The following is a 26,415-nucleotide window of genomic DNA, read 5'->3' on the forward strand; positions in this document are numbered from 1 at the left end:
CTCCTCCTGTCGGCGAATCTGGGCTGAATGGTCTTTACAGCAGGCAAAAGATCTAACTGTCTGACTTGTAGGTCCTCCAGGCATCCGGTGACTTCAGTCCGTAAAGTGGCTTAAAGGAGCGCTCTGAAGCCAACGTTGCGCAGCTCGACCTCCGTGAAATTTTCGTTTTCCTTGGCAATTTCACGTAGGCACAGATCGCCGGCTACTCTGATGCAAGAATTCAAGAGATTCAAACGCTCCTCATAATGGGGTAGAATGATGCCGACCATCTTGGCGTCCGGGTTTGCTTTCTCAATTAAAAAGTGGTCTTTTTAATGCAAAAATTATCTCGGTGTAGTCACAGATGTTCCTATCGATTTCGATATCTACGACGATCGATAAAAAAAAAAAAATATCTTGGTGTAGTCACAGATATTCCTATCGACTATCGATGTTTTTAATCGTGGTTTTTAAACCCATATTACCTTTTGCATATTCTATTTCGTATATAAATAAATCAAATCAGGCTAAAATAATACTAACAAAATTTGCTTATCCAACTCATTGCGAAGGATTTAAACTTTTCAAATATAAGCACGGTATTTTTAAAAATACCTGTTTTCCACTAGGCTATTAGAGAAGCGGGCGGCATTTTTAAAAGCAAACCTGGTATTTTATCCTTGCTAAAAAATGTAGCAAGAAAAAATGTTTAATAATTTAATTTGATGTGTTTTGTATGTTTTTGGCATTGTAAGAATCTAACAGATTTAAAGCTTTTAGGTTCAAATACTAAAAAATACCGAAAATCGTATACCAATAACCGATAGACTGGCGGTTGCGATGAACTGGGACTGTTACAGTTTAAACAACTTAGTGATTTATGATTTTCTTGAGTTTCGTCCCGGTTGCTAAAACCTAGGCACACATTAAGAAATTCCGCTTTTCGGCTCATCTGCTGGACCACTGTGCAATTACTTGCAATACCACATTTTTCTTCTTTCCTTGCCGCTGACCTCGAGTAGTTTATCATTCGCTCGATAATTGGATAGTGGATGTCTCTATTCGTTCTGGGGTCCCCCACAAATTTATAGCGTGCATTATATTCGGACAGTTTAATTGGGTATCGACATTTATTAATTTATCCGGTCGGCCGGCTTCAGCGTACTGCCGGTAATTTGTTTGGCCCATCCGAATTCGACCACTCAAGGCTTTCAACACTCCCCATCCGCACAGTTTCCCCATTCCTCTCCAGGCCATTTGCATGCTCCAAAGGGCTGAGACTCGCGTCAGCTATGCACATTAATTAGGCCGCTTCATTAGACACATGTCCATCAAAAGTAGTCCAGGCTCATGGTCCAGACTCGAAGACTGCGCCGCCGGCGAGGGAATATAGTATACTAGTACACATATGTACGAGTATATATCCCGCTCCGATCCGAGCCTAACTGCATCTCGTGTTGCCTGTTTTATGTAATTAAGCCAGGCGCTCACTATTTAAATTGCAGCCGGATGGCGAGGGGAAGTCGAGAAGTCCAGGAGCGGCAGCCGCACTGAAAAGAATTGGGTGCTGAGTTCAATTAAAGCTATTTAAGTCAGGTTACATATTTTCCCAAATGTACGACAAAGCCCTGCTGAGATGTTAACATTACTACTTTCCTTGTTAAATAATTAGCCATTAGTGTATCCAGCTGTAAAAGATGGAACAAGTTTGGCAATATGTGTATATTTTTTAGGTAGCAGCTAAATTTGATTGTACAGTTGGGGTTCATTGTTAAATTTATTAAATAAAATTCGTAAAAATGTTAGTACCAGCTTGAAATTTAGCAGCACTTGCTTAAATCAAAATCTCGAGTCCCAGCCCCACGTCGAGTATTATTCGAGATGACTCGCATCGAATTTCCCCCAGTGCACCCCACTTGCGCCCGGGTGTATCACGAATCGGCAATTGAGGGCTCGAAGCCCGGGCCTTGGCCAAGTGCAATTTGCAGGCAGGGCAGCAGCCTCCGCATCGAGATCCGCATCCTCGCGAGGAGATCGAGAGTCGCAGCTCCAGACGTTCGCTCGTCAGCGCTTGAGCCAATAATTATGGTTATTAATCGGCCTGGGAATTGGCTGCTAATTTGCAGTTTAGTTACAAATTCTGGCCGCCAGCGTGCAATTACCCGCCTAAATTATAGCCTCAAAATAAACAAAACACCGCAACGCCAACGAGAATCAACGAGAGCTGGACGCGACGGTCAGCTCACTTAACTCCAGAACCGTTCAGCAGTCGGGAAAGGTCACACCACCAACTCCACCAAAGGGGCATCACACGGAAAGAATTATACGATACTCGTGGCAAGTGCTTTGGAAATATTACATTTAGTTTAAGTTACACAAGGTCTCAGAATCATGTAAGTCCAATTAAACTTATTTGAAAGCAGAATGCGGGAAGGGAAACAAGGTTTTTAAAATAGGATAACATTTTATTTTTTGCATACGATTTTACACTTAGCATGTTCTTGTTTTGGCCTACTGCAAATTCAATACGAATTTCACTACGTATCTGTGCAACGTGCAGGCCGATTAGGCCGGGTCAATGCCGCACCATGCGGCTAATGACGCATCCAGATCGTTGCAAGTCGTCCAACTCCTGGCACTCGTAATTAGACGCCAGTTCTGGGGCGTTACTCAATCAAGAGTTGATGGCACAACCCCTTTGCGTCCGGAGCAGCGGCATCATCATCATTACCATCGTCATCGGCGGAGGAGCTGCAACTATCCTGCGCATGATCGGGCCCAACTACAACATAATTTCCAGACGTCGACGCGTCAGTCCTGCAATTTCGGAGGCGCGCTGGCAACACTTTTGGGCCACCAAATCAAATCGTGTGCTGTTTATTTAAATAACCATAATTTGGCGCACCATCGAGGGCCGCTTAACCCGCTGGTGCCCCGTGTCCCGCTGCTTCTGGGGCTATTTATTAACCCACACACTCAGCGCAACCGAACCGATCAGCGAAACGAAGCCGATCTGCACCGAGGCGATCCTTGGCTTTTATGGCCTGGCACATGATTTTTCCGGGCTGTGAGAACATAAAAATTCAATTTAATATGCTCCCCAAGAACTTCGTACTCCCCTCCTCCCCTCCTCCCCTCCTCCCTTTCATCAGCCATCTGATTTGACTGGAAAGCGTTTTGTCGTTGGCCAGCATTCTATGAAATTCAGTTTATTATACTGGCCCATATGCAATCAAACCCGGTTATGTCGGTGCAACCAAATTTGTCGTGGGTGTTTGTTTGTGGCATCGTTTTGTCCATAATTATGCTTGCATCGATTCCAATCCGAAAACAGCATAAAATCTGATTCGAATTGCTATACTTTGTGTTGCATACTTTTTGAGCGAATGAATACTGAACGAATGCTGGGGGTATTTCGACTTGCCTACTCATAAATGCATAAACATCTTTAAATCTACTGCTGAAATAAAAATAATTTTAGTTTAATTTAGGTTGAGTTCAAAGAAATGTAATAAAACACCAATGTATTTGAACTTTCTGTTTAAAATACACAGAAATCTTTAAAGTGACAAATGTTCCCGGAACTTCATAAGCAATCAATCAAATTTCTTGCTCTTTATATGCACTACATATTGAACCCACCCCAATCGGTTTTGGCCAAGTGCCAGGACATAACGCGCCCAATGCCATTATAAACAATTTATGATCCCACCGTCCGAGCGTCCGAGCGTCCAAATGTCCGAAAGTGGCCAAGTAAATTGGCCCAGTCGCTGGCTCGGATAATCTGCGAAGATCTTTTGCCTAAGTGGATCTCTAGTTGGATGGTTGGTGGACTCAGCACGTCAAGTTTAGAAAAATGAGCTTGTTAACGCTCCATGATGAGCCCAGTTAGTGTCTAACCCGGAGCCAGATCGATTCGCTCCGATCGTTCGCAGATGGAGATGGATGTGAATATGCGGAGGCCCATCCCATAGGATACCATTCGAGCCGAACCGATGCGATCCGATCCGATCCGATCCGATCAGACTCGAGACTCATCATTAGGGCCCTGTGTAAAATTACAACACGATAACACGTAATCATTAGCGTTGCTCCGGGACGGTGTGAGCAAACAATTTTGGGAGCCACGCAGATCCAGTCCCGAAGCCTTGCCATTTGCCGTTATCAAACTGGCCAAAGAACATAATTTGACTAAGGCCAAACATTTGGCAACAGCAACAGCAACAGCGAATGCGAATGCGAGGGCCAATTTGCAGTTCTCGACGAACTGCCAGTGGTAGTCCGTCTATCGATCACGTTTCGAACTGAAAGGCACGACCATGACGACCAAGAAGTCGACACTGCACAGTGGCTAGGAATACCCTATAAAAGTGGCTCTTGTGTCGTATATTTTAACAAGCTCAAAAAAATGCCGGGAATCTGTGCATCTACAAATTGCAGAAATACAAGGATCTGTCATTTTTTGAATTCGTTATAAATTTAATTAACATTGCCCAAAGGAAGAGTTCTAAGCTATTTATGATATTTCACAGATAAAAAACATTAGGTTAGTTTAAATCTTTTCAATTTGCACTTTGCCTATGCTTAAGCTAAGACCCATCTATTAATATACTCTATATATTTGGATAAACGTGTATTTTTACATAGTTGTTTACATTTGTCTATAATTTTATAATTTTATATAATAATAAATAATATATTTAAATTTATATAATTTTGTATATTTTTATACTGCTATACATTTTGTTTCTTTTCATTTATATATATCTCCAATACAAACATCACATATATGTCATAATAATATTAATAAAATAGTATATATATATAATAAATAATATAAAGGCCCACAGTGCGGGCGTCTTCGTGGATAATGCGGCGCTTTGCGGTTGCAGTTGCAAAGTTTGTCCAAGACGCCAATGCGAGTGGGAGATGGTGGGGGTGCGGGGGCTGGCTGACAATTTAGAACTTTTACGCAATTAATTGCAACAGTTTTGTGGCTGGAATGTGCCCCGAGGGCTCCACTTCCCCGTCCCCAGTTTCAAGCCATTCTGAGCCATTCTGAACCGTTGCTGCTGCCGTTCTAACCACTTTTGGGCCGTTAATTTAAAAATTGTGCTCACGTTCCTGCAATTTGCGGACCACCCACATGCAAATCCACCGACGAACCACTATATATCTTCTCGATCCTTCTCGGGGGGCTTTATTCGCAGAAAATTAGCAGCCCGACAGCGAGCGAGCGCAATGCAATTTGCAACGAGCATTTGATTTGATTTGATTTGATTCCAGTTGAGTTGAGTTTCTGATTTTCCCAGTTTCCTAGTTTGCATTGGGTCCGCTGTTTGTCTAATTTGACACTTGGGGCTGTTGTGCAATTGGCCTTATAAATAGGTGGGTAGAACGTACCCAGCAATATGTGGGTGCGGGGCTTTGTTAGCTTTCCGTACTCACAGATTGGCTCTTACAATGGGTGCTAATGCTGGGTTTTGTCTCGAATTGGCCATCTTGTGTGTATGATTGAATCAACTTGTTGGCGGAGTTATGAGCGGCTTGATCTGCGATTGAAGAGGCTGGCTGAAGAGCTTGTTAGCTAAAATGCCAAACGGATGATTATTTTTAATGAGCTGCATTGAAGTAATGGTAAGCGGTAAGTAAAGTTAAAGGCTTTTTATAACTCGAAAGTTGCTGGCTCACATGACAGCTGAACCGAACTAATGAAACCTAGACTAGAACAAAATTACACACTAGTTGTGTAAATCTTTATCTACACATTCTGAATTTGTGATTCGTATAATGTTTTAAGAAACGGAATGAAAATGGAATGCAGTATTCCATAGCATATTTCCCGACAAATTAGCCAGAGAACGAGTTGAGTTCGGAAACCGAAAACTCCGGAGTCGGATTCAAATTCAGAATCTGAATCTGAATCGGATCCAGAGTCGAGTCAAAGTTGCAGTCGCAGTCGCAGTCAGAAAAGCGACAACAGCAACACGAGCAACATTTACGATTGGCGGTCAGACTAGGCTTCCTTGTACGGCCTGTCACAGCTAGTCCAACTCCAAATCCAAGTCCAAGTCCAAGTCCAAGTCAAAGCCGAAGGAGTAGGGGCCTTGGAGAAGACGTGCTCCGCGGAGAGTCTCCTGGTTGAGTTGGCCAGTCTGGGCCTGGCACTCCAGTGCGAGTCAATATATATTCCGAAAGGAATTCCGCAAATAATTGCAGAGCGGCCAAAACTTATGGCGATTGTGTGCCCGCTCGGCCAGGCGAGGCTCACTGAAAGAAAACGTAACTGCTCATCCTGAAGAGTGCTTCAAACGCATTGATGTTTCTATGAAACAAAAGTCATGCTTTCTATATTATCCTAGCATATTCCCCTTGCGTCGACGGTTGGTGCTTCAACTTGTGTGGAGCTCAAGCTCGCACTCTTTTTTCTCAGTGCTGCGTGGCCTGTCCAGCGGGCGGTTCACGTCGCATACATCACGTGCAGCCAGCAGCCAGCAGTCAGCAGCCGCGAACAAAAACAAAGCTGGAAAAAAGAGCTGAAAACGGCAAACATTTCGAATGCAAATAAAAAGTCGCGCCAATAAACTAGACTTCGCGACGGCGGCGCAGACTCAGACAATGGCAATGCAACTGGGATGGCAACTGGAACTGGGCGGAGGCAGTGGAGCCTGGCCACCGACCCTGCAAATCCGCGACGTCATGATGTCTCGCTGGGATTTGGATTTCAGCCGGATCGCGCCCCACCCTCCCCCGCCGTCTTCCCGATCGCAAAATTGCATACAAATCGCTTGTTTGGTAAATTTAACATAAGCGCGTCAGTAGCGCCTCTGGTCCGTGGCCGTTCCATGGTCCGTGTGGCTCTCCAAGGCGAGTTTGGAATAATTTAGGGAGGCCAAGTGGCGGCCGCAGGGCGAAACAATCTGGCGACGGCACAGTGGTTCCTCCACTGGGTGACTGGGTTAAAATAACTATGAATTGCCACATTGAAAGTGATGAATAGATAAAATTATACCACGATTAATCTAATATGTTTTATGCTTTAAAAGCGTATATACATCAAATGGTAAATTGTATTATGTTTGTGTAGTGCGACACCACAGTTCCGTGGGTCTGGGGCTTATCTGGTTAGGACTGGCTGACTGGCTGACTGCTGACTGGTGACTGGCCGCTCCTGTCCTGTCGTGTAGGCATCATGTAAAACGCATCCTCTTGCCCCTCGCCTACGCCACTGTGCCCGCTCGAATATGCGACGCATCCACGTCGCCGCGCCTGTTGATCAGTGTCGTTGTTGGCTTGTATGTTGCTGTTGCTGTTGCAGTTGCTGATGCTGCTGCCGTGTTGTTGCTGTTGCCGCCGTCCATTTGAGTCAGGCGTTTGGGCGCTGCAATTTGTTTGAGTTACGGCGCTTGTAAGCACACTTTAAGGATCCATTGTATTCCAATCAATAAGCCGGGCATGACAATGAGACAGGGACCCAGAGACACAGACTCCGCAACTCCGCAACTCCGCAACTTCATGCGGCTCGCAGCTCCATTGAATGTCGCAAATGTGTGTCTTTCTCGTCGATTGTTGCGGCGAGTGGAGCGCCGTTGTCGCCGCCTTTTAAATCCTTTGGGTGTTTGGCGAGCCCCTCGGACTTGGCAGTCTTTCACCAGGAGTATTTCGAATTCTCTGGATTTCGAATACAAGAATGCTGTTGCTTAAATATCGTGTACTCAAATTAGCTCCAGTAATGGTTACGGTAATTACTTTCAGTAAACGGGGCTACCAAACATTTTGGTATTTCATACAGTTTTAAAAGTAAATATTTTCTTGAAGCTCCATCATCCAGCATTTCATCAAAATACATACATTATGATAACTATTATCCCCCGAGAACTAATCCAAAGCTTATAGGTTCCCTTACTCCACTTAGCAATTTGCAATTCTAATGCGTTGATGTGATATCGCATCGACTTCCTTGATCGATTCAGTGATCAACTGGATTTGCATTTCCCAGATACCCAGATACCCAGATACCAGCATTAGCAACACCTTTGTGGCAGCTCCAATCAGCTCCATTGCCACCTCGGCAATCACTCTTGGCCCGGCCAATTGACTTCCAATTAAATGTGTCAAACGACATGGACCGTTAACACGCCAAGTCTGGCATTGAGACCACTAGCTCCTGCGATCTTGTAGGGGAATATCGGATGGTTCTCGGTCTGAATTTCATTAGCATATCATACGAGTGGAGCTGCAGAAGTAAGCTGCTCCAACAAGGACCACAATCAAAGCCAAATTTATGTGCAGCTACAGAGTTATTGCAGAACAGAGTTTTCCACGAAGACTCAGAGAAATCTGTGTGAGATGGGAATAAAAGAATGCCGAGTTTTAATCACATTATATTACATAAAACAGTTAAGTAATTTAAGGTTATGAATATCCAAAATACCTATTTATTCGCTGTACACAATATTACTAAGAATGCATTTTTCGCGGTGCACCAGTGCAGTCGAATGGATTAACGAGGATTAGCAGCCTTGGCAACCGCGCACAATTGGCCATTGACAAACCGACCGAATGCCAGACTGACGGCCTGACTGAATGGCTAAATGACTGAGTGACTGACTGCCTGACTGACTGAGCGACTGAGCGACTGAATGACGGACGGACGAGTATCCGTGCAGCTGATGGCACTTACGATAAATTTACGCAAGTCATTTGACAACGCTGCAACTGCAGCATCATTATGCAGCCGACGGCCAGGCTCAAAAATGCACAAATATGCAAAGCAGCTACTGATGATTGTCGAATGTTGTTAGCAGAAGAGCAAAAGCAAAAGCAGAAGCAAAAGCAACAGCAACAGCAACAGCAACAGGAACGGCAGCAAAGAGGGCTGCAAAACAAACAAAATGTCGCACATTAAGCGGCTGAACATATCTCAAATGTCACGTATACGTCATGTCGGACGCTCTGCTGACGAGGCAGCGGCAATTAATTAATCCTGCACTCCGCGGCCAACTTAGTTGGCCCGGCTAACTAACTAGACAGCGACTAGCAGGTTGCTGGTTGCAGGTTGCCTATTTGCAGGGTCCATGCCCACATCTTCATTCAGAGCCCGGCAGTTCGGCTCATTCATGACTCCTCGGCTGGCATATTAAATCGTGTCTAGGAACAGGTGAAGATGTTCACATAAATTACCACCTCTTCATTAGCCGGGCTTACAGAGAGCGCGGCACAGTGGGCTAAAGGTTATTTGCCCTCTGAAAAGAAATTTAGTTAATGAACATGGATTTTTACTGAGTTAATCCTCATTATAAAAGTAAAATATATGAATTAATTCACTTTTTTGGTAAACTATATTATTTTGGTTTCGTTTGCAATTCATTTTAGAACTTTACCTATTTTTCGGGATTAATAGTTATATTTTGTTGTGCAAATGGGTTCGAATTTTGTATACTTCAAAGTAAAATAAGGAATACGTGATCCTTGGCTACTGTGCGCTGCTCTGAGCGGGCTTAATGGAATTTAATTTCTTGTTAGCCACAGCTAACTGCAACTGCATCGCGATAAGACCTGCGTGCCTGACCCCATAAGCCGGGATCCCCGAGTCGAGCTGGAGCTGGAGCTGGAGCAGGAGTCATTGAGCCACCAAGCCGTCGGGCCATCGAGCCATCGAGCCAGCTCGTTTCCTGTGACACAGTTCTGGCAATTAGTCATGGGAATCACGTATACGCCCTGCGTGTCTGGCAGCCATTTTATGGCAAAAGGCCTCAACGTCAACGCTGGGCTTTTGTAATTTTAATTACTTCCCCCTGATGGCTGGCTGAGTTATTGGCCAGAAAGTGGGAGTGGGTGGGAGTAATGAAGTCGCTGAAGGACCTGCTCCTCCGAAGTGACGGCTCGCCAGATTGTTTTACAACATAATTAAGCAGCATTGTTGGCGTCGGTGCGAATTATGAAGTGCACCCAAGTGCATGTAGTGCATTGTTTTTAGTCTTTGCTTTTTTTCCAGTGAGCCATTGAGCCCGCGAAAGGGGCAAGCATGTTAAAAACGTCACTCGCCAACGCCCCTGTCAACTGACAGTTGCTAACTCAACCGACTTGCCAGGAGGTGCGAATCGAGACGACCATGTTGCAACTTTATTTCCATGCCCCGGGCGAGCACAACAACAGGATCAGGGGAAAAGGAAACAACAACCAACAGCGACAACTGCAGCAAGTCAACAACAATTCGACACACACTTGCTTGCCACTTGCCATTCTGGCCAAAAGTCCCTATCCCAGTCCCAGTCCCAGTCCCAGCCACTTGGCCACTTGGCGACTTGGCCACTTGGCGACTGCCTGGTGTGAAAGCGTGTTGCCATCCTCCGATCCAGATTCAGATTCCATTCGGCACTTAAAGCACTGCCCAAAATAAAAATGCACTCAAATATAAATATATTGTAGAAGTTAGATTAAAATTTGACTACTGAATAGGACTATGTAGATAATACAGATTTATTTACTATTGCTACAAAAATATGACCCATTCTAGTACTACTAGTTTTGCTCTAAAAGTAATATAAAATATTTGTAAGTCAATACAACCAAGTTTTTTTGAAGTGAATCCAATTCGCATGCATTTGGAGATGGGTCTGGGTTTGGGCCTGGTTTTGGGTCCGTCTGAATTCTGTCCGTCTGCTAAAGCGTTCAGCATCGATTCGTTATGATTGCATGTTAAATGGCTCCCGCTGAGTTATTACGAGACAAAATCCTTATTTATCGCTTTCTGATTTATTTGTAAACGATTTTCATGCCCATCGCCCATGGACGTGGACGTGTGGATGTAGCTGTGGATGTGGATGTGGAGGATGAGGATGAGGATGAGGATGAGAATGAGGATGGCCAGCAGGACCTGCAGTTGGACTTGGACTGGCATCTTGATGGGCTGGCCAGATTGTTTGCTCAGCAGAATCTCAGTTGGCCCTTGCCCATTTTTTACTGTTTTCAACGCCTTGTTTTACGGCCAGCAAAAAGTATTCTCGTTCTCGTTCTCGTTCTCGTTCTCTGCTCTCCCGCTCCTCGCACTTTTATTACTTCTTGTGTGCGTTTCTTATCTCTCTGGAAATTGTTGCTGCTTACTTAATTTTGACATATTTATTTTTATTATGTGCTGTATACTGGCGGTGGGAGTTTGTTCCTCCGTTCCCCATAATTCCCCCTAATCCTCGGCTACCCACACTCGAGATCAAGTGGGACTGTGGGGGTCGACTGGGGGTCAGTTTGGCCAGCAAAGCGTTCATTCTTTATTTCCGTAATTTAGGCAATCTATGCGGGAAATTCATGGAAAACCCCTTCAAGCTTTAGAGACAGGTGCCTATTCAATGCAATTTGTTATACGGTTTTCGAGATAGTCGCCATTTTCCCTTCATCGCTCAACCACTTAATATTTCCGAAGCTGCCATAAATGTCTCTGATCTTAACTTTGGTCTTCCATAAAAGAGTGTCACTCAATTGGTCAATTTCTTGGCACTTTCAGTTCGCCGGACACCAAAACAGCAGTCCGATCTCTCAGTTATGCGCGAAGAATGCAGAAGACTAAAAATGACCAAAGACAGAGAAATGGTCGACGCCTTCTGTTAACAACCGAAACGAAAGAGCCGAACATGGCTTATTAAAACGCAAAACGGCTTTTTACGATGGCAATAAATTGGTGCCGGGCATGGAACTGATTCCAAACCCGAAGCGGTTCTGCGCAGCGGAAGCAGGGAGTCGGCAAGTCGAGGGTGCTGCACATCAGGGGGGTATGCAAAGCCAAGGAGGAACTGCAGGCAGGCTTGCAGCGTCGTACCGGAGAGGCCAGCGTTTATGGCTTAAATTAATAAAATAAGCTTTGTCAGACAATTTACAACGCGTCTTCAGCGAGCAGATTACGAGCACGCGGACACGATCCAACTGCCAGCAGCAGAAAGCACAGAGCGAAAAGCATGCTGGCAAAAAGCAAAAGCAGCTCATCAGCAGCGAACTAAGAAACAAACAAGCACTCGGCAGCAGCGAAAGCAGCAAAAATCAGCGGGGATACTAACAAGGCAGAGTGTTGAGCCGTACGAGCCGAACTTTGTATACTCTTACATATACATTACCTGCCAAGAGAGCCACTGTGCTTCTCAAGCCCGTTTTGGATTCCATCAACAAGTTTTTGTGCAATATATATTATATTTACATATTTGAATTGAATCCAAGTTGCTCATCCTCGAAATCTATCCCAGTAATTATAAATGTGGAATAGCTTCCCGCCCTTTATAGGGTATCAAAACGAAGAGGAAAGCCAGCGCGACATTGAATGCTGCCTGAGTGTCTGCCTGGACTTTGGTGGCTTGGAGGGATCGGAGGACTCTGGAAATGGAGGGGTGTCGGGAGCGTTGCGGTGTTTGTTCGTTAATTAGTGAACATATTTCGTATAATCGGTGTCATATTAGTTATAAATTGGATAAAAGCGCAAAACGACAACTTAATTAATTTTAAATTCCAATTTATAAACGAGAATTGCAAAAGTTGTTGGCGTTGCACGTTCGCTGTTGCAGCTGCGATTGCTTGGCTGGTGATGACGATAGTGCGGCATTGATAACGATTATGGAAGTACCCAAAGCAGGATCCAGTCGTGTTTGCTAATCATGTCCGAGGCATAGAACTAAGCCGATCCCCCGATACCATCCATCGTTACTCCAGCATTCCTGCCACAGCTTCATTTAAATTTCTCTCCTCCTGCGCTGTTGGCCATCCCTTTTTGGCCAGTTCCGAGAATCCGCGAAACCGGCTCGCTGGGCCCACAATATTCGATTAGGAGGCCGTGTCTGCCTCCGCCGTTGATATATTGCCAACGATCATCAGCGATCATCATTTTGTTTTGAGCAGATTGCATTTCGCTGGCTGGGAACAGAGGAGTCTGCATAACTGGCCAACTGGGGAAATGGGGAACTGGCGACCTGGAGAGGATGCCGCGAAATTACCTTATAACTTAATTCATTAATAAATTTATGAATTGACCGTTGTAAATTGCCGTCCAAATTTATGGGGCTCAGTTCTCTGTCATTGGAATGGTTTATTTAACCAGGTCTTGGCTTAGCTCAGCTTCCAGTGCACGAAAAGAAATAATTTATAAATTGCATTTCAATGTATTCAATAAAGCATACAGATAGGAAAGAGAAGTATGCGATTTAGTACAATACAATACATTACGAATAGTCGTGGTGTGCATTGGAAATATATTAATTTGCTGTTTAATTGAAATGTAACATCAATAAGTAAATATGTTTTTCTTCGGTGTATGACATCTATTTGTGAGCCATTTCAAATGAAATGTCGAACGCCTCCTCAAAGACCCAGTAATTAATGAGCTATTTCGACTTAAAGACGATTTGTCTAATATATATTGATAAATTTCAATTATTAAGCCATCATTATCCAGCTCTAGGCCCTTTGCCTGTGGGCTGTTGAACAAAGAAGGCTTTCTAAGTGAATCCCAATACTGTTTATTCACCTCGTTCATGAATGAATGCGCGTTTCACTTCCTTCTTGGTTATATTACCAACTCAACATTCATAGGGGACAAAAAGACAAAATGACACAGTGTAAAGACACATTGCCATTCGCTGAGCGCTTTTAAAATATTTTCCAAACCGTTGGGGATATCAATCAATACTTAGGTTTTTTTGGGCTTGGAAGAAAAGAAAGAGGAAATAATAATACGGAGGGCAGGGGAATGAGCCGGAGTGTCACCTTTGACAAGGGTTTGAATGAATGAAATGAGCTTTGTTGTCTCAGGCCGATCATTGATTAATGCGATGATTTTGGGAGATTATTATTCCAAAAATATGTAAGCCAATATATTCATATATGGTGCAAAATGGTCACATAATAAAGTGTATAGAATAACTATATCTGCAAATTGCAATGGTTTATAAATTATTTTTGATCACATCAAGCAACAATAATTTTCAGTTTTAAAATGTAAGCTCATTTTGATGTTATCACAAAACAATTAAATAAAATATATGTTTTAAAAAAATTATTGAATTTTTCCACTTTGCAGCATGGTTTACCCGCTCCCTTCGCCGTCATCCCTCGTTTTTTGATAAAGTGAAGACTCAAAGCGCTGACAGCTCGGGATTCTCAGCATCCAGCTTGCCGCATTAATTTTGCTAATCCTGCTCGAGACGATGATGATGGGGCTGACGATGATGATGGGAGGACACGGAGACAGGAGGACAGGAGGACAGGAGGAGTGGAGATAAAGACCGGGACAGGTCAGCAGCAACAGAATCAGTGGCCATGCCGACTGCTTTTATATGGTTATAATTCTTGCTTTTGACAGCAACAAGCCTCGTTTGTCGTTCCTCAGAGTGTTGGACCTGAATAGCCCCATTCCCATTCCCAATTCCGATCCCGATCTTGATCCTGATGCGCATCCCATTCCCAAGGAATGTCAAATTAACACACAATGCGCCAGCTAATACATTAAACAATATGGGGGAACAGGAGATATTGCTAAGCCGCTGTAGCTGCGATTTCCCAGAAGTTATAGACACACGGAAATTTCGTTGCGTTCCGATCGTAAATTATATCAATCTTGTAAGTAGCTGCCAGCATTTGAGAACAATTCTGTTAATCACTTAATTTATGCAAGTGCTACAAATCGCAACCTTGTTGCACCAGCGAGGGGCTTATCCATTTCGGCAAATTAAGCGAACCGAACCTAACCGAACCGAACCAAACTGAACTCAGCAGAACAGTGGGTTAATAAACGATCATTTAATAAGCGTTTTAATGCCAAATTTACGATCGTTTTATTTGCATAAATTACCAAAGTTGCCAACTGTATGCACATTAATTTCTCAACCAAATTGCCAATAAAATGTTATTTATGTTGCTAAGCGAAAATACAACAGGCAGTCCCGCAAAATTCCTTCAACGCGCCCGAAAGATCGGCTGAAAGGGAGTATGACTATATAGAGGCATATCCGCATATATGGACAATCAGCTGGAGTCAAAGGTAGTAAAGTTTATGGGTTTTCGGTTGGCATTTTGTTGGCTTACCTTACTTCCACGTCTCATATACGAATTTCGCCCTAATAGAGTCATAAAATTTGGCATTCAGGGGCCGGGAGTTGATGTGATTTTGTTGACTAACTAACGACCTAAGCCCAATCAAACCTAACACACGAACTATATTGCCGGGATATGCAGTATCTGTGCAAAGGATTGGTAACTTAGAGGAGTTGGTCTATATACGCATGGCTTTCAGTTCAGTTTGATAGTTCTAGAATAACTCCACAAATGTTGGTGAATATTGTGTCACAAGTTCTTTGTCATTACTGTGAGCTTTGTTCGATAGTCGTAAAGGATTACTAATTTTTGTATATTTCTTTCACCAGGAGACCTTAATGCGTTAAAAATGTTGAGACCCGCCCTCGATCCTGTGTTCCTTTTCTTTTTTTGTAAATTAGTGTGAAGCTGAAAAAATACATCAAATTGGGCAATTACTTATTGCAAATCATCGGTAGTTCGGCCATGGAACTCGGGTATCCAGGTGACCATCATTTCGGTCATGTCGAACACCTCCAACGCTTTGCAAAAGTCCGGGAATAGTATTTGGTTGGAGTCCGACTGATCAATTTCCTTCATCATGGTATCCACAATGCGCATTATTTGCACGTGATCCAATAGATTTGAAAACAACTTGTGCACAACTATTACTAAGTCATACTTTGTGATACGACCGTCCTTGTTGTGATCGTACATGTTAAAAATTACTGAAAAAGGAAAATCTCGCATTCAGTAATTTGTTTTCTAAATACTTCATTCGCACCATTTGACCATAGGTATTGGTGAGCTTACACTTTAATTTCTTGTCCATCATGGCATTTTTCAGCTCATTAGAGGTTTTAAGAGAATGGGCCTGAAAGGTGCTCAGAAACAGAGCGAAATCCAAAAAGGTAATTGTCACTTTATCCCCGAACATGGAGTTCAATATGGTGGGCAGTAAGGGGTTCAGTTGCAGTAGTCCGGAATAGAAGTTGTACTTGTGCAGGTGACTTGGAGGATCTTTGCCGCCTCCTGAAAACTGGTAGAATCGAATATACAGATACTTGATCTGACTGCGACTTACTGGGGAGTGCTATGATATCAGAATTCAGGACTTGTACAGCTCCATAACCTCTTACGTGATGTACTCAACTTGAGGGTGTTTATAATGTCCTGTGGAACTGAGGGATATGAGGCGGCCTTCCGCAGGCACAGACATCCCATTCTGTAGTGCCTTCCAATTAAAACAGATTTCTTAAAATTACAGTACTTGAAAATTTCCACAGACAGCATTTACTAAGAAGCACATACATGAGACACTTGCTACTTAATTTTCCATTTCCCATTTTTTCGTTTTTGATAAACGCCGTTCAAGATCAGTTAAGATTGGGGTCTAGACCTCATTTTATGCGTTAGTTGGTTTTTACGATCGTGTATACCTATAAAAAAAAAGATCTCCAAAGACAAGAAGCTGCGACAAGTGACATTTTGTGATTTTGTGCGCAGGAAGTCGAGCACTCATGAAGCATATTACTTCATTAAAAATAGAAATTAAACCGAATTCTGCTTCTCATTCTGGTTTTAAATAAGTTTGTGCTGTGGCCGACTTTAATGAGGGTTGATTTGTTTTTTTTTTTTACATTTTATAGGGTTATACCGATTCCAAAAAAACGATGTAAAATAATATATGGAATGCGTATCTTTCTTGCTCTTACAGTTTAATTATTCTTTATATTAAAATTATGTTTACAATATAAGCCTTAACATACATTAAAATCACTTTACTTTCAGGTCGGCTTCTGGTTTTCGTGGACCCAAGGGCAGAACTGTAACAAGTTTTGGCGACCCTAGAACTTCAACAGCTGTGTGGTCCCCGTGTCGAGGGTCACGTCACAAATGGTCGCATATCTGGTGCCAATTTGCGGCAGAAATGTGTGCCACATGACAAGCAATTAAGCGCGGACTGCGACGAAGTACGTGCCCAAGTTGGGGGTTTAGTGAACCCGGTCGCAAAAGCGATAAATTTATGACAAATTTTCAAAAGAAATGGTCTGGTCAGACTGCGTGTGGTTCAGATATCGCCGTGACTGTGGTGGTGTTCCTGGTGTTTTTGCTGGTTGTTCTCCACCGAACATTTCGACGTGGCGGCACTTAACACCACGCATCATTTTAATTATTTATTTGGCCATAAAGCAGTCGAAGCAGAGGGCGGGGTGGGTTCGGGGGCGAACTGGCCAACTTTCGGCACAGTTTTCGTTAGCTGGCGGTTCGAAATCGTTAAATTTAACAAATTGCCGGCGATTTTTATCGCGCTCCAAGCCCACAGCGGACCAACCCAAGTCCAAGCCAACCCGTTCAGACTCTTTCCTGTCCTGTTAGGCCCTGCCCATAGATTGTTTTCCTTATACTCACTCGTGCTTTTCTGAACTGGCGAATTTATTTATGACCAAAGGCCGAGAGATACAGTATTTTTAGTTTCAGTTTTCGGTTTCGGCCATAACGCATAATTGGCCAAAGAGTTATGAGTGAGGGAGATGACTCAGGTACTCGAAATTTTTCCCTAATTAAGTTGAATGAAATCGTCCAAAGGTAAAGAATACGCTGGTTCACTTTATGTGGTCGTTAAATCGTTGATGCTCGTCTTATCTCTTACTTGATCGTCAAGAACCATTTCTATCTTATTCTCAACAAACGGAACCAAACATCCCCATCCCGAAAGATAAGGTACTTACTATCCCTGGCGAAGTGTCATTTTTGGTGCCGCGTTCGTTGCCTGAGTCTTTCGTTCGGTTCGAGTTCGTTGCCTAAGTCTTTCGCTTGTTCAAGTTCGTTGCCTAAGTCTTATGCCCGGTACTTGTTTAACTAATCGTAGGCAAACTAATTAGTGAACAAAAAATGAAATTAAAACGCAAAAAACAACTTAATTATTATTGCAAAAATATATTTGGAGCTCGAAAATAGCCAACTAATTGGACCGCTACAACAATTCTCTTCACAGGCCAGTCACGCAGCAACAAGACCAACGGCCACTGCAAACATGTTAACTGAAAATAACCTGTAATTATAATAATTATCTGTAAATTATATGGCGCACTTACAATTGCACACGGATTCATGCGCTTGTCATAAAAAAAACTCCCGAAGTGGAGTTTTGAGTTAACGTTGCCTTTTAATCTTGCTCGATTTTCATTCCAGCGATCGCAGATGGCAGTTAGCGGTTGCAATAGTTTACGGCTGTAAGCTACTGCTGGACATTCAGGCTGGGTACACTGCGCGAGAATTGGTGAGGAATAAGACTTGAAGACTTCTTACGATATATTCTTTGATATGCTCTAAATAGAACTGATGTCTTAAAATTTGTTAGCTTTAATAACTACTTATACACTTTGTATTCATTCAGTTATATTTTATTATTATTATTTCTAAAAATTAATTTTTGTTTTTTTTTTTGTGTATTTCAGTTAACGATTTTCGTAGCTATTGCAGTTTTTACCGGCAGACTTCAGAAACGTGATCATAGCCTCCATTTAGACGAAAATTAAATCAAATTTCATTGGCATGTGTGAAACTGTCGCGCACTCGCATAATTTGTGGCTGTTGTGTGTATTTTTTATTTTTTAGCTCCATCCGGTTAAGTATCTCTTGTTGTTGCTGCAGTTGGTGTGTACTGGCTTGATTCTTCGTAATTGAAACGAGTTTGCCACAAGTGAACATGTTTTTTGTATTTTTTTGGGGTAATTCACTGTCAGATGTTTCGCAGTTGAGTGTCGGTTATAAAGTAATTAGCCTCAATTTAATGTTTATACTTTGTTGATTATGATTATGTTAATTATACGACTTTATGTGACGGTGAAAACAGGGAAATATTCCGACCGATTCCGGTTGCCCTGTCATCATCATCATTATCATTATGATCATTACGAATGTCGCGGCTGACATTGATGAACTCGAAAGTGTGACAAGCCGGCGAATTGCTTAATGTCTGGGTAATATGGAAACTTTTCTGCCTTGAGGAGCATAAAACTCCCGGTGGGTGCTTCCTGCTAGTTTGTTGCCTCAGTCTTTCGTTCGTTCGCTCGCTCGCTGGGCCTAATGGCGTTCTATTAAAAACCACTTTTATTAATTAAGCAAAACAACTTAATTCCCATGTAAAGCGCTGCATCAGCATCACATCATGGGCAGCTGCTCAGGCTAATTGCGCAGAGGCAAGACATCTGCATCTGGGATCCCGATCCCAAACTCGCACTCGATCCCGATCCCGATCCCATTCCCGATCCCCACAGACACCTGAACAGTTTGCAACGAAAACACGATAAATGGGTTTAATAATGGCGGCAATTAAATGGATACACCGCGCTCTCTACACATTTTGTGAAGTTGGAGCCCGATCCCAATCCCCGGGCAGCATCTCAATTACCGCTGCTCTGCATGGCGCTTCACGGTTGAGAAATTCGACGCCACTTTCAAAAACGCATCACTCAAATGCTCATCTGCTTCTCATCCACGCGTATGCATTCTGCTGCTCTTTCGCAGCCGAGGCGTTGAATCTCCTCTTTTTTGGTGCTCATGTCAGCCAACTCATCGGCAATTTATTAAAACTCATCAATACTCATCAAAGGCAAAAACAAAGCGAACGCGAGGGACTTCAAACTGCGATTCGATTTTTCAAAAAGGGAAAACCTAAAATAAGTAACAAAGGAACGGAGACAGAATGCCTGCGGTTAATTTGGCGCAGCCCCAGAAATTGAAATAGATTTGTTTATCTTTTGATTATTAACGGCTACACGTTTGAGGGGATGTGTTCTGTATTCTTAATGATATATATTATCGACGCAATTTATAGAACTATTTACATTTCAAAAAGACGGAATATGAGTATTTAGAATCTAAGGCATAGCAGCTATAATTTGTTGAATACGCAATACATGGGTTCCTTGTAATCCACTGATTATTCGCATATATTCACTATCTTCTATTCTTTTCACCTCATCTCAGCTTGAGCTGGCAGCTTTTTCAGCATCAGCGCCCGTGATTTGTCTGAATTTTCAGCTCATTTATTTGTAGACACTGGTATTTGAGCCTGTCTGTTTGTTAGGCCCCTCGACCGCCTATCCATTGTCAGGTTGGAAATGTGTATAAACAAAATGTTTTGCATATGTCGGAGGCACTCGAGGCGCTCGTAGCCATCAATCCCGAGGGCATCAATTTGGGAAATGCATCAGAGTTGGCAGCTCGAACAGCTTGATTAGTTGTACGACCACAGCCGGCACATCCCGGCATCCCAAGTGCATGTCGGCTCATTAGGCTCCTCCACTGATGAGCAACTGGCAGTGGAAATGGTGGGGCGGGGGAACTGTGAAATCGGTTATCGAATCCGCGTCTCATGTCTGGTGTCTACATCGAAATTAGGTTTTAATAATTGGCTCACATTTATTTGCCGCCTTAATTTGATTGTGCCGTCAAATGTTTTTCATGCAGTCGAATCATCAATTAATCACTGCTCATTGATCGTCTTGTGGTTGTTGGGGGCGTGTTAGCCTTAATGAACCTGGCTAATGCGGAGGGCGAAGATGAAATATGAGCAGGGCTGTCTGAGAACCTGGCAAAAGGAGGATTCTAAGGGGGATTGAATAAACTCAGATTTGCTTGTTTGAGCAAGTAAAATGAATAGAAGAACAAAAGTCTGAAATTAAAAGTTATGATAAATTATTATAAAAGTTACAACTGAACTGCTTTAGTTTGTGAAAACCAAGCGCATTTCTATATTTTACTAGTACGTATTGGTAATATTAGATATTATAACCCTTTATGCAAAACCAATTAAAATTTGTAAAAAATCAACGATCAATTGGCTCACAAAACACCTGGAAATTCTTAGTTAATCCAAAAATTACTTGGTGTCAAATCGCGAGCCTTTTCAATTCGATTAGGCAGCGTTTGCCCAGCACGCGCAGAGCATACAACAAATGCGAAGTGGGGAAAGGGTATAAAACTTCATTAACAAGTTGGCAAGACTTTGGCAGACCTTTTGTCGCCAGTCCGAGGTACGAAATTGAAATTGAAAATGTGCCCCGGACGCGGATTCCCGAACTCCAGCCGGGTTGCAATCTGTGTCGCCGGATCAGCGGCAAAAGTGTTTGGATATTTGTTTAATGAAAAGCGAAACGAGATCCTCGAGTCCGGAACACCGAACACCGAACCCCCAACCCTTTTGGGATCCTCGACGGCATCCTATCGTGCGGCGAATATCAAGTCATTGGCTTTAGTCACACTTAACCCATGGCCAGCCAACAAGCTAAAGTCCCTTATCCCGGCATTTGCTGGGCAATTAATTAAGTTGAGCATTTTTAAATGTGTGTGCTGGCTGAGTCTTGGGCCTGTTACCATTTTAATGCCCGACAACAGAACCACAGAACCACAGAACCACAGAGCCACAGAGCCACAGAAATCAGAAATCAGGGGAAGACTCCGAACAAGTTCTTTAACATGTCTAATTAGTTGTTGTGTTGCTCTGCTGCGTGCGATAAAAAAATGCATGGCACTCATTTAGTGTTTTCTTAAGCTGGGACATAAATTTGCGAGCAGTTAAAAGGCTTTTGCCTGATGGCAATGGCGAATCCAGAATTGCTGAAATCGGCGGCCGCAGATAAACTCATTTGCAAAATGCGGGCTTCGTGTTGAGTGCTAACTGAATCTGAAGATTTGGCCTTGAACTGGAAAACAACAAGTTAACATCGTCAAGTACGAATACATCTGGCAGATAGTCTGAGGCCTGAAATATGGTTTAAATGGACCAATAACCTCAACATTAATTTCATACTTACATTACATTTAAATGAAGTTGGAAAACAAACTACCTTAAAAAAAGGAATTTTTTTCATCCATCAGTTTTAGAATTGCAACACATTTACCATAAACTACAGCTTATAAACTCTGAGATCTGAAATCTTCTAGCGAAAATATTTAACCGCTTCTTATTCCCTACTCTTTGATATAAAAGGGTTCCAAGAGCCAATACTATCTGAATATGCATTTAAATTAAGACAGAGCCTATACCAACTTAATTTACAACGGATCATAATTATTTGTTCCTATCAATGAGTACATTTGCAAACAGCCTGCTACTTCAAGCTATACCTATAATTACATTATGCTAAATGAAGTTAATTTGGAGCAAATATTGATGCGTTTTCCTACAACTGAGCAGCTGCTATCCTCTGGCAGGGAATAAGTCGAATTGATTAGCTCTCGGCTAGACGTTGGTGTCCGTCTGCACCAGTGTTTGCGCTAATTCGAATTTAATTGTCGGCCAGTCTGGAGTGCCGGGCACCAAAGTCATTGGCGGACATTAACACATGCTGGCCAGGGCGCCCAGCTCCCAGATCCCAGATCCCAGCACTCTGCTCCTAGGTCCCGGAGCACTGTGTTTGTGTTAAATATTGTGTGCCAGCAGTGGCCACGACTTACTTCATACCTCGCAATCCTCCCTGCTCCCGGCCAACTGACTGCTTTCTGGAACTTCGTGCCTTGTCTTTTGGCTCTATGTCATTTTAATGGCCGGCGCTGCTGTTGCTTTTTGCCTTTTTGCCTTTTTGCCTTTTTGCACTGGCTGCTGCTGCAAATGACCAATGGCGTTTTTAACTGGTTGCTGCTGCAGCTGTACACACCGCCCCCTCTGCCCACAGGAACCCCTCCTCCTCATCCTCCCCCTCCTCGACGGCGATCGCCACCCCACAGCAAACGGAACTGCGTGCGAAATTGCGGCAGCGATGCGAATCGCCGACACTAAAAAAAATTTCTTCAACTAAGAAAACTGTTAGACATCTTTTGCTGCCACATAACTTTTAACCCATAAATATTAAAACTTGAAAGTATTTCAGCCTATGCAATTTAGTCAATGACCATGAACAATGCCAAATAATTCCAATATTGTGCCTCATTTTTTTACATCCGGAACAGAATTAATTTTAAGAAGCTTCACTTTTATAGCTTTTCCGTAAATTGTGCTCACTTGGTTTTACGAGCGGATGGAAATCATACATTTCATTTCCTCCTTTTTTTCCAGTGTAGCATGCAGTTTGAGTTGTGGCAGCCGAGACGTCTCAGCTCTTGCCTCCCGGTAGCAGGCAACGCTGACAGGCCGCCGGCTGACGTGCCAACCACTGTGCACTATCCACTGACCATCGACCATCGACCATCGACCATCGACCATTGGCCACTTGCTCGATCCGACTCCAACTCCAGCTCCGACTCGATCCGGCACTCCGCGCCAGCTTTGGGCCTCCGTTTGGGCCAGACTTCAGACTGCGGGGCCAACTTGGCAGGCGGATCGTTTTCGGGGTAATTAATCATGCTGCATAAATTAATGTTACCAGAAGTTAATTAACTTAAGTTTATTTGCACGGCTTTTGCTTAGAGGCACACTCATCATTTGCACAGCCATGTTTTTTTAAGGAGGGGTTATAATTAGGACTGGGAAGCACTTAGGAACTATTATGTTTTTCTGAGTACTTAACTTAAGTCAAGTGATATGATCATCCTGGTATCACCGCTAACAATATGCAATTGATGTACAAAAGAGAATACTTTAACTAGTTAAAATATAGTAATAGAGCCTACTAATACTTATGCTTTCGGAACTATTATTTATTTTGTTTAAATAATGGTAGAGTTCCTAACTTTCCAAAATATCTTAAAATTAATGCTTGTAGAAATACCATAAAATCGTTGCAGGTGTTTTTAACCCCTTCTAATCCACACATCTTCGTAGCAATTTTCCAGATTTCCCCTAATGAGCAACTGCACGGAAATGTGTTAATTAACTGGCTCAATGTGGCAGCTGTTGTTGTTTTGATTTGGGCTCACCGAATGGCATTCACAGTGCAACCTCGCTGCAGTGGACGGGGGACAGGTGTCCAAGCACCCCGCGCCTTTCGTAATTCCCCTGCTAGAGAAAACCCCCGTAACCATCAGAAATGTGAGGCGACCCCATAATTTAGCCAATTGTCAGCGTCGAAACTTGGTTAACTTCGGTTGCTGGGCCGCACCCATTAATTATTTTAAAGTAGTTGGCCGACGCTGTGTTGCCTTTTCAGGCAGCAGATTTATCGACTGTGCCACAGAAACTTTAGCATACCTACAACAAACAGCAAACTGCAAACTGCAAACTGCAAACAGCGAGTGGTGACCCCGACTTCCAGGGGGACTTCAAAAAGGTTTTAATAGCAAATGTCGGCAATTTGTCGGCGGCGACAAAGCGAAATGGCTTTTAAATTGAGCTTCACTCATGTTCGGGGGCGTGGCATGCGCCCACATGCACTTATTGATTTCGTTGCAAGGGGCGGTTCTTGATTGGGTCAAAGGTTAATTAGTTAATTGGCTGGTCAGGTGAATCTTGGAAGTAACTTGGCAGGGGAAAGGCAGTAAACTCAGGGGGTGGAGCACTTGGTTTGATGAAGTGGGAGGAATTGGGTGAAAAATGCTTTCAAATCTGATGCTTGAGAGATATGGGGCGTACTTATTGATAGTGATTAATGTGATTTATTAATAGAGATCTTTGTATCTAATGGATGCTTGCAAAAAGATTCTTAAAATAACATGCTAGCACAGAATTAATCCAAACTCAACTAGCTTTATAATTACTGACATGGAAATTTAATTCTGGTAGCTTTTTTCCTAAGAAATGCTTTATTACTTTGCTGAAAGTCTTTCACCAGAAACTCTTTCAACTTGTGAGTCATGCATGAGTAGCAGGCATACTCATCAGAACTCATCATCATTAAGGCTCAACCGATTTCAGATTTTCAGATCTGTGTCCACTTTGCTACGAATCCATAATGACCAAAACTTGCTCAGATTGCCACGCCCTCATATAAAAGGGGTTTGTAAAGAAATCATCAGAGATTCATGGCTAACACACCCCCTGAACTGGATTCCCAAAAACTGGGAGCCTCCCAGAAAGTAGACCGAAAGCATTTAGCATGTACCGGCGCCCATTGTGGTTCCCGAAAAAGTGTCTTGATACAAATCACTTGCCATTTGTCTTGGGCCATTAACTTATAAATATAACTTAGGCAGATTCTATAAACAAAAAGCACGGAAAGAAACGAAACACAAGATGAAAAAGGTTGGCGTGTACTTTGTGGGCGTGGCGGCGGAGTGCGCCAAATGGGCGCTCATTAATTTCCACAAAATGAGAGGACTTTCAAACAATAAAAATGGGAGCAGGGAACGCATCAAATTGAATTTTGTGCCGTTTTTCGTGCCTAATTAATGTTAATTTTTATCAGGTCAGCCACATAAATTCTCCACTCCGACAAAACCACCATTATACGAAATTAACAAATCATTTGTGTGGCTATCTTTCAAAGGTTTTCCACGAACGTAATTTATACTTCCTTTATGTGCAGGAAAACTTTAGCTGCCGTGCAATTTTCACTTTCAGTTAATTGGCAATTTATTAAAGTGTTCAATTAAGAGAGTCAATTAAAAGCGCTTCATTCACGTGTCGCAACGAATTTTTATTACTCTATCTCTTCTTCCGCTTAACCATTTCGTAGCTTTGTTTAATGTTTTAAAACAAATTAGTGTGCTTGAATTATTATTATAAGCAGTGCCTCGGGGCATCCATTGCACATAAATGTGTGTTGAAAAATGTTTGTTGACTTTTCGCAGTCTCGATCATTAAATTGCAATTATGTAATGGCAAACTGGCAGTTTGGGGAGTCATCAGCGTGCTGCTGTGCATTTCCAATTAAAAAAGCATTAAAAACATGGCTCCAGGAGCTGCGATGGAATTGCACTTGGGATCGAAACGGACATCACCCATGCCCACCTGCCACAGGAGATTCGCATTCGCATTCGCATTGGCATTTGTATTCCAATTCCCGATCGGCAGATGGAGATCCTCTGATGCCTGATCGTGCCTAAGTTCCAGTCGATCAGGGTGTTATTTATGGCGGCTAGAAAATTAACTTTTCCTGCTGGCTGACATGGAAACCAATTTGCCAATTGACGCCTCCACCTCCGGCTGGCATCTTGGGCTCTTTGGCTCCGTGGTTTTGGCCCAGTCTTCGGGTTTCTGGCCCTGGCCCAGTCCCAGTCGTAGTCGTAGTCGCAGTCGCAGTCCAAGTTTCAGTCTCGATCCCAGTCTTTCAATTAAATTTATGTTCGAACAGGAGGCGCCAGTCGAGACTGACTGAACAATCGCTGATTTACGACCTGGAAACGAAGGCGAATAGAAAACACTTTGCAATTATTAAACGTACTATTTTTATTGCTGTTCCAGGTATTGCAGTCGCCTTTTCCTATCGACCGCCCACGATGTGCGCCAAATGAGGTTTAAACTGCAATTCCGTTTACATTTGGCAAACTTTTCCCATACAAATT

General features: G+C 43.0%; 1 protein-coding gene across 1 annotated transcript; it reads right to left on the minus strand.

Moving 5' to 3' along the window:
• Positions 1-15,416: 15,416 nt before the first annotated feature.
• Positions 15,417-16,303, minus strand: LOC6553390 (calcineurin B homologous protein 2). The gene is made up of 3 exons (XM_001980171.3): positions 16,167-16,303; positions 15,841-16,110; positions 15,417-15,755 (listed from the first exon to the last, which is right to left on the minus strand). Exons 1-3 carry the CDS (start codon positions 16,249-16,251, stop codon positions 15,487-15,489), a joined length of 624 nt encoding a protein of 207 aa, XP_001980207.3. The 5' UTR covers positions 16,252-16,303; the 3' UTR covers positions 15,417-15,486.
• Positions 16,304-26,415: the final 10,112 nt, after the last annotated feature.

Source organism: Drosophila erecta, unplaced genomic scaffold, assembly GCF_003286155.1.
Source record: "Drosophila erecta strain 14021-0224.00,06,07 unplaced genomic scaffold, DereRS2 tig00000000-arrow-pilon, whole genome shotgun sequence".
Lineage (NCBI taxonomy): Eukaryota > Metazoa > Arthropoda > Insecta > Diptera > Drosophilidae > Drosophila > Drosophila erecta.

Coding starts and splice junctions, on each gene's coding strand:
- LOC6553390 (XM_001980171.3), bottom strand. CDS start 16,251: ATGGGATGTCTGTGCCTGCGGAAGGCCGCCTCATATCCCTCAGTTCCA. Junction 16,111..16,166: donor CCTCAAGTTGAGTACATCAC/GTAAGAGGTTAT, acceptor AGCACTCCCCAG/TAAGTCGCAGTCAGATCAAG. Junction 15,756..15,840: donor GATGGACAAGAAATTAAAGT/GTAAGCTCACCA, acceptor TTCCTTTTTCAG/TAATTTTTAACATGTACGAT.